This window comes from Canis lupus, chromosome 21 (assembly GCF_003254725.2).
Source record: "Canis lupus dingo isolate Sandy chromosome 21, ASM325472v2, whole genome shotgun sequence".
Taxonomy (NCBI): Eukaryota; Metazoa; Chordata; class Mammalia; order Carnivora; family Canidae; genus Canis; species Canis lupus.
This window is the reverse complement of record NC_064263.1, coordinates 30,641,872-30,651,159: the sequence shown is the minus strand read 5'-3', so window position 1 is coordinate 30,651,159 and position 9,288 is coordinate 30,641,872. Positions and strand designations below refer to the sequence as shown.

General features: G+C 37.7%; 1 protein-coding gene across 1 annotated transcript; it reads left to right on the top strand.

Annotated features, from left to right (window-relative positions):
- Window positions 1-5,430: 5,430 nt before the first annotated feature.
- Window positions 5,431-6,355, top strand: LOC112667938 (olfactory receptor 2D3-like). The gene is given in 2 exon segments (XM_035704158.1): window positions 5,431-5,910; window positions 5,912-6,355. Coding segments are annotated over 2 exon segments (924 nt in total).
- Window positions 6,356-9,288: the final 2,933 nt, after the last annotated feature.

Sequence of the window (9,288 nt, the reverse complement as noted above, 5' to 3'; positions counted from 1 at the left end):
GGTCCCACCTCTCAAATACTCTTAACACAGAAGACAGCAAAAACAGTAAGGTATAGCAACAATACAGTCATGAAATTGTAGTCATGACTGAACTAAGATAACCTGAAGAAATAAAGAGAAAAGGATATTTTTCAGAGTTATTTATGAGTTAAGAATGATAGAACTTGGTGCCTGATTTGTTACAGCTTAAGAAGAGAATTTAATGGTATAATAATTATTATACTTGTGCTATGTATGAATTATGAGCAGGCAACTAGCAATGTCTAGGTCGTACCCACTACCCTGAAGGAGCGACAATGAGCAGTCCCCTTGTTTTCTGAGTTCTGCACCAGTAATACATGAGGAGATATGGTTGATCTATCACATACACTCTTCCTGTTTCCCCAGTGGATTTAACAGACAATCATGTGTCAAACAGAAGTATGTTTCTTCCTCTTGAGGGATAAAAAGAGTGGAAGCAGACTAAATATGAGGCCACAGACACATTAGTTATCATTGCTCTTTGACATAGACCGAGACCGTCGGGTGGGCAGTGTTGAGGAGGGTAGAATATTTCATGTCACTCATTGTATTTCTTCCTCTGCCTATGCAAAAGAGGAAAACTATTCTACTCTCATTTTTTACTATTCTCAGCATATTTGCTAGCTCCTGTACAAGAAAAAAATATATATATGGTAATATTATAGGGAATAAACAGGACATGAATTTGGGCATGTATTTACTGGTGACCAGGATACCTATGTTACCTAAGAGGGCCAAGTTTAAACTCCATATCCTTTCTTGCACTACTGAACATGAATGGGAAGGTAAAAAGATACTGAGACTTCTGGGAAAATTGGCCATTTCTTCTCTTCATTTCATACATCACAGTGGTAAGTACACAGGTCCTGGCCCATAGGATGGATTATTCATCTTGGTCCATGTCATTGTTGGGTAGTAGACTCAAGGGCTCTCTGGAGACGCAGGCATTTTTCTACCTCTATGCAGACATGCTTTCCCATGCTTGTCCCAAAATTTGAGATAACCCAGATAACACACATTGGCCTTAAAACTAGTGTATGAACCTTATGCTTGCTAAAGGATATGAAATATTAGGACGTGGTATAGCATGAGGTAAGAGAAATAGCCTTAAGCCTAGTCTTAAAGTTAAAGATTAGAGTTTTAGCTTATTTCAACTGTGATTGATCTTGGACTAGTCACTTAATCTATATGACTTTCAATGTCCTTTTCTATAATATGATAACAGTAATAATAACTAGTAATAATAACTACTATATCATACTAATTCTTTCACATATCCTTTATCAGGACAAATATCACAAACATCTACCATCTTCTAAACTAAATCTCAAATCTTGATTTTTTTTTCCTTACCCATCCCATTCAATAGACAAGTTTTCAGATCCTATAAATTCTACAGAAAAGTCTAATAATGATTAAAGAGTTAAGTAATTAGAAATTAATAACATTTGAATCGTATTAAATGGAAAATATAAAAATACAAAATTTTCTTACCACATTCCGAAAGATTGAAAACATACTCATACCAAGCTGATTTGAATAAAGAAAAGTCAACAGGGATGTAGTAGAGAGAATCTGAAAGGGTAAATTAGTACCATTCCTCTGGGGAGTTGTAAGCATGTATGAAATCATCATGAGATACCACAAACCAAATAAATAACAACTTCATTGAAAATCCAAGGATGGAAAAAATTGTCAAAAGTAAGGAAGAGAAAAATTTAACTAGAACCTCTATAATAGAAATAATGAAATTTGGAGTAAATTAAAAAACAAGGACACCTGGGTAGCTCAAGGGTTGAGCAGCTGCCTTTGGCTCAGGTCACGACCTTGAGGTCCTGGGATGGAGTCCCGCATCAGGCTCCCTATGAGGAGCCTGCTTCTCCCTCTGCTTATGTCTCTGCCTCTCTCTCTGTGTCTCTCATGGATAAATAAATAAATAAATAAATAAATAAATACCACAATGGAAATATGAAAATATTTGACTGATAAAATGTATAAGTACTATTGAGCAATAAATAAATAATCATATTAATGATGCCATTAAAGAAGTAAATGGGGAAATTTAGTAACACATATACGAAAGGTTACAATATTTTTCATATAAAAAGAAATAAACATTGACAGGAAAGTACACCATTGAGTAATTTCATCTAGAATCCCTCAGAAAAATATTGTATTTGGCATATTGGCTCAAACATTTGATTTTTACAGAGATTTTCTAAAACCTGTTGTTTTTTAGGACCAGCTAAAATTATTTAACAGTGGTAACTACATCCTCAAATAAGCGATAGTTTTAAACTCATTTTATTAGAAAAATACTGGCAGAGGGCAATTTTCCACTTTTCTCATTTTAAAGTAAAGAATGTATGTACCTTACACTCTAGATTCTGCTCCCAAGAAGAAAATAGGAATGGTATCGATGGCTTTTTGAGTTCTCCTCAGGCCCTGAATATATTAATTTTTTTTCTTAGAGAAAGATTGGAAATTAAAAGAGAGTCACAGAATTCCATATTACTATCAAAAAAAAAAAAAAAGTCCCATGGTATCTTATTGTGTGTAGAGATAATAGAGGAAGCTGTGCCCAAGGAGAACCCTAGGGACTGTCCCATGTGCATCATTTCTCAGGGCCTCATTTTTCAAGAATCCTTTCAGCATAAGATTCATTTCACTGTTGATGCTCAAAAAGAAAGTATTTAATCCATCCAAGAATACAGCCAGAGTTTGGAATAGAATCCACTGAAAAGTCCATCTCATATCCAGCTGTTGGGAGAGAGGACTGAGAATCACTGGGATCTAATACCCAACTCTATATCTGCACCTTGGATTTCTGGATCTCATTCTTCTGTACTTTGCGTGAGATACACTCCCATGTAGTTCCCCATCTCCAAAACAAACTCATTCCATGTCTCAGGCAAGAAGGAAGATATTGAAGGAATAAAGTCTCCAGAACCAGATATTTTGTGTCTATCTTGAGAGAAGGGTCACATCTCTATTTTTATAACCCACAGCCTATTTGTGAGAGGTGAGTTTTCTTTTTTCTCTTCTCTTAGAATTGTCAGTCTTAGAAATCTTGCTGCTAGACTCTTTTTGAAGGGGTCAATTTGTGTGCTGAGAGATGCAAGGAACAAAAGATCTATTGTCTCTCAAACTAGCTACCCCTTTCTACTCTCAGAATCTTCCTTACTCTGACCTTTTATCCCTGTTGTTATAGATATTCTTTTCCTCTGTTAGTTTTCCCACACTCTTCTGGGGTGATACCCACTGGACTCACAGGGTACTGCCTAGGATGCACGAAGAGATTCTTACAAAGTGCTGCTCATTGTTTAGGAGGTGAGAAGGAGCCAGGGTTCAGTTAGTGCTAATGTTGGGTGTGTGGTCACTCAGGCTGCTACCACATTGCACATATTCTCAGGGGCTAAGAAGAAAGAAAACAGGATTGGATATTGAGGATCTATTCCATTGGAAGAACTACCACTGATGTACTCTCACCCATACCAGTAGTCCAGGTGATCAATCTTTGTGTTTCTCCTTCTGTTATTCACAGAATATCCCCATTCCAAGCTGGACCACATAGCTGGACCAGTATCAGCTATGCCTTCTGAGTTTCATACTATGCTTTTGAAAGGACAACTAGCACTTAGGAGTGTTTGAGTGCATTTTTGTGTGCCAGGGACTGTGTATGAGGAGGAGTTTGTTCATTGCTGCATGCCTTCAGTTATTCATTCATTGATCCATTCAGTCAGTGAACATTTCTTAAAAATTTACTAAATGCCAGGCAATGCAGACATAGGGATTGAGACAGATTTTCTGCCCTGAAGAAACTTATAGCCCAGTCAGAAGACAATATTGCAAATAAACAATCATGTTTAAGTTAATAAAAACATTTTAAAGATGTATTATTATAATTATATATCAAAACTCAGTAAACTGTACACATGAAATATGCATAGTTCATTGCATGTAAATTTACAATGATTAAGCAGTGAAAAAATGTACTTATCAAAAATTGCTGGAAAATGAGTTCAATATGTGTTATTTTGGCTACTGAGGTTATAGATTTTATCAGTGATCCTTTTGTGTATTCTTTATACACTGTATCTTAAGAAAAGATATTTCTCATTTAATTTTGCCAATTCCTTGAATCATTCCCTGACTGCCTTCCAGGTCTCTTAAAAGACCAATGGGCTCTACTACATGTTCAGACTGCACCCATTTCATTTCCATCTGGAAGAAAATTCATGAATAGAAACCTCACTGTCAACTTGGTTCTGAAATCAAGTCCTACTTGGCAGCCTATGAGTCATTGGTCCAGCCATAGCTGACCTGACCACATTTTTCCTTTTCTGTCAGCTAGATATAGAGTCTTATGTGTGAAAACAAACCTTTATATGTTTGCAGGCTTTTATTTCTGTCTATCTCAAGATGGCCCTGCCAGATGGGCCATCTATTCTGACATCTTTGTTCTAAAGGTCAATTCTAAGACTAGTACTTCAACACTTCTCAGGGATAGATGAGTCCAGCCCTGAATGCCATCCGTTTGCCCATTTCTCCAACTACCTTCCCTCTTCCTAATTTCCTTCTCTAATAGTTTATACCCAGCCATGTTATTCACTTACTTGTTCCTGATGTACAGTAATATAAAGATTGAATAGTATTTCTGCTTGACTGCAAAGCACCGGACCAGTGCCTACTGATTTCGTACTGATGTACCTATCCAACTGACTGGATACTCTGAAACAAACTGCAGCATGAATAAAGTCAAACACTGTCACACCAGAAGAGACTGCAACTGTGCAGATACCAATCGTGGTGGCATTTGGTTTCCACAAAGGGCTGTCCCTGCTTCCATAGTGTGTGGTGCTACACCTCAGTCTGGCCTTGTCTCCAGTGTCTTGGCTCAATCATGATGAGAGCCGATTATGCCTGAATCTTCAACACTGCCATCAAGCCTTGATTCTCTGATCCAGTAAAGAATTTAGAAAAGGAGAAGGACTATGGATTATCATGTGATCTAAATGGTTTCTTAAAATTCCCTTCCTACTTGTAAGGATGATAAAGGATCCCTTGGAAACACAAAGGAAAAGATAATTATTGGTTCTGTTCCTTGATGAAATGAAAGTCAAAATCTGCTGACTGAAAAGTAAATGGGAAGAAAGAAAAACCTGGGCTTTCTATTAAAAGCAGAGTTCTTCCTATTTTTTTCAAATCCATATAATATGTCAGCATCTTTTTTCAAATAACTTCAATAAAAATTATGGGTGGAAATTTTAGAAAATCAAGTGTCTTAAATGCTTCCAAGAAAATATGTTTGTTCTTCCAATGAGGTTTTCACTTTCAGGATTTGGTTTCCCATCATGTCAACTTCTGATTGCTCTATTTATGCTACTGTATAAATAGAAATAAACATCAATGGGCACAGAAAACCGAACTTATCTGACTGAATTTATTTTGCTGGGCCTTTCTTCAGATTGGCAGATCCAGATCCTACTGTTTGTGGTGTTTCTCATCATCTACCTACTAACTCTGTTTGGGAATCTTATCATCATAGTGCTAATTCATATTGACTCTCGACTTCATACACCAATGTACTTCTTCCTTAAAAACCTGTCATTTACTGATCTCTGCTTCTCTACAACGATCATCCCCCAGATGTTATTCCATTTGCTGGTAATAAGAAAGACCATTTCCTTTGCTGGATGTTCAATTCAGATGATTTTTTTCCTAGTAGCTGGGTGTACAGAAAGTTCCCTCCTAGCAGTGATGTCCTATGATCGCTATGTGGCTGTCTGCAAGCCCCTTCACTACTCCACCCTCATGACCCAGAAGGTGTGTGTACAGCTGACCATAGGGTCCTGGGCCACTGGAATATTTGTGTCTCTAGTAGACACAATCATTTACTTTATGTCTCTCATACCATGGGCAGAACATAATTAATCATTATTTTTGTGAACCTCCTGCACTCTTGAAGTTGGCTTCAGAAGAAACCTACAGAGCTGAGATGGCCATCTTTGCCATGGGTGTAGTAATTCTCCTTGGTCCTGTCTCCCTCATCCTTTTCTCCTATTGGAATATTATCTCTACTGTGATTCAGATACAGTCAGGTGAGGGGAGGCTCAAGGTCTTTTCTACCTGTGGTTCTCATCTCATCGTTGTTGTCTTCTTCTATGGCTCAACAATATTTACCTACATGCGTCCAAATTCCAAGAAAATAAATGAAGGGGATAAGGTGATCTCTGTGTTCTATTCAGTCATAACATCCATGATGAACCCATTCATTTATAGCCTGAGAAACAAGGATGTGAAGAAGGCATTTAGGAAAGTATTTGGAAGATAGGCCTTCTCAGAGGCAACAATCTTTATATAGATATACTACTGTGGGAATGAAGACATTCCAAACCATTTCAACATTTTTAATAGCTTTTTCTCTGAACTATCTATAGGCTGATACATCAATAAGGGCCATATATGTACTTTTGTACCTAGGATGTTTTCAAGTTTATAAAGCTGCATCTTGCTCAAGCTTCTTCTCTGTGATTATAGCTTGTTTACCTCATAGCAGCATTTTTGCTATTATATTACATATTATAATATAAGTTATATGTTAATATAAGTCTTTTTATATATCAAACAGGATCTTCATTTATACTCCATTACTGGTTCACTAATCCATTTTTGCCCAGAGATAGTACCTTTTGGTTCTAAGCTCCATAGCCTCTTATCAGCCTCATCCCACACTAACATCATCTACAGCCATGGACAGATCTTAGAATCCTGTCAATATGCTAGACTCTGCAATTTCCTGTGAGAAAAATATCAAAATTGTTTTACCTTAAAGCTCTGAAATAGAACCCTGTTTTTGTTTTGTTTTGTGGGAGGGATATGTTGGTTTGCTGCAGATTCTCAAAATACTGCTGTAGTCAATTCAATTATATATGGAGGAGCTACAGGCCTAGACAATAATGTCTGAGATCTCATATTCCAACAAACATCTTTCATATATCACACACTCCTTCCCTTCAAGGACAATTGCTGGGTTGAAGGAACTAGAATTAAGAAGCAATGTGTCTACATCAGAAATGTCTGTGACACCAATATACCACAACTGTCCCTCAGACATGCTCTTCCCTCTTCTGCAGGTTTCATTGTGCCAGTACCCATTAAGTTATCCTTTTGGGGATGTGGAAAAGGATGGCTGACATATTAGAAGCTATCCCAGAAGATGTAGATTGTTCTGTGGGATTAAATGGCTCCTTTAGCCTTTTTTTTAATAATAAATTTATTTTTTATTGGTGTTCAATTTGCCAACATACAGAATAACACCCAGTGCTCATCCCGTCAAGTGCCCCCCTCAGTGCCCATCACCCATTCACCCCCACCCTCTGCCCTCCTCCCCTTCCACCACCCCTACTTCGTTTCCCAGAGTTAGGAGTCTTCATGTTCTGTCTCCCTTTCTGATATTTCCTACCCTTTCCTTCTCCCTTCCCTTCTATTCCCTTTCACTATTATTTATATTCCCCAAATGAATGAAACCATATAATGTTTGTCCTTCTCCGATTGACTTATTTCACTCAGCATAATACCTTTAGCCTTTTTTTAAAACAACTATTACAACCTCTTATAGCAGAAGGACCACTGGTGATACTTGTAGCTATTCACTGATGTTCAGCATGCACACTGCCCCTCCCTTGGAAGAAAATCCACTATTGTCCTCTACTCTCAGCTAAAGCTCTAACTGCAGGTATTAAGTAAAATTGACCCAATACTTCACTGGCATGTGGAAACACTACCAATTTTCATCCCTGATTGCAGGGCCTGTGAGCCATATCTCACAGAAAAAACATATCTGGCGACCACCAAGTTCTGCCCATTTCTCCTTCATGATTGTCTATTTTTCCCAGCAGAAATCCTATGACATAAACATATACCATTACTTTGTACTTCATTTCCCAGACTTACAAATATCCTCTGACTGTCCCACACCATCTGCCATGGAGTTGTTAGTAGGGATTCTTGTCATATGGAAAACAGTGCTGTTAACCACAGCCAAACTCTTTTTTCACACAATGGGAAGAATATGGAAAATTGTATCTTTTACCAGGAGCAATTTCAACATGGAGTTCTGCTCTCACTTCACGACCATCTATAGACAAAGTAATTATGGATGAAAAATGGCAGATCCAGAGGAAATGAGAAGACTTTGATGAAAATCAAGCTTGCCACATTGAAGTCTGGCTGCTCCAGGTTCAATGTCCATGGTCTGTCTTGAGTATCTAATGCTGTTCACTCCATGTCATGACATTCTTGCTGAATTGAATGCATTGTGTGCAGAATGATTCTGCATGGGAGAATAAATGTGTGCAATAATAGATTCACTAGGCCTGCATGAGTTATTTCAGTGCGTACTAGCATGATCATATATAAGGAAACAAAAACTGGTCTTGCACTACAGAGTCTTTGAGAAGTTATGTTATAAATAATAGCATTTGCTTTTTTTAAAAAAGATTTATTTATTTGTTTATGATAGACAGAGAGGCAGAGACACAGGAGGAAGGAGAAGCAGGCTCCATCCCGGGAGCCCGATGTGGGACTCGATCCCTGGACTCCAGGACTGCGCCCTCAGCCAAAGGCAGGTGCTAAGCCACTGAGCCACCCAGGGATACCCAGCATTTGCTTTTTTAAATTGAAGTATAGGTGAAGTATAATATTATATTAGTTTCAGGTGTACAACATAGTGATTTGATATTTACATACATTAATAATGCTCACCACAATAAATGTAGCTATCATGTGCCACCTGACAAAGTTATTATGTTGTAGACTATATTTCTTATGCTGTACTTTACATCTTGTGGCTTTTTTATTTTATAACTTAATGTTTGTACCTCTTAATCCCTTTCATCTGGCAATCACCATTTTGTTCTCTGTATTTATGAGTCTGTTTCTTCTGTCTTATTTTGTTTATTTGTTTTGTTTTGTTTTATTTTTTTATTGGAGTTCAATTTGCCAACGTATAGCATAACACCCAGTGCTCATCCTGCCAAGTGCCCCCCTCAGTGCCCATCACCCAGTCACCCCAACCCCCTGCGCACCTCCTCTTCTACTACCCCTTGTTCATTTCCCAGAGTTAGGAGTCTCTCATGTTTGGTCACACTCACTGATATTTTCACTCATTTTCTCTCCTTTGCCTTTATTCCCTTTCACTAATTTTTATACTCCCCAAATGAATGAGACCATATAATGTTTGTCCTTTTCTGATTGACTTATTTC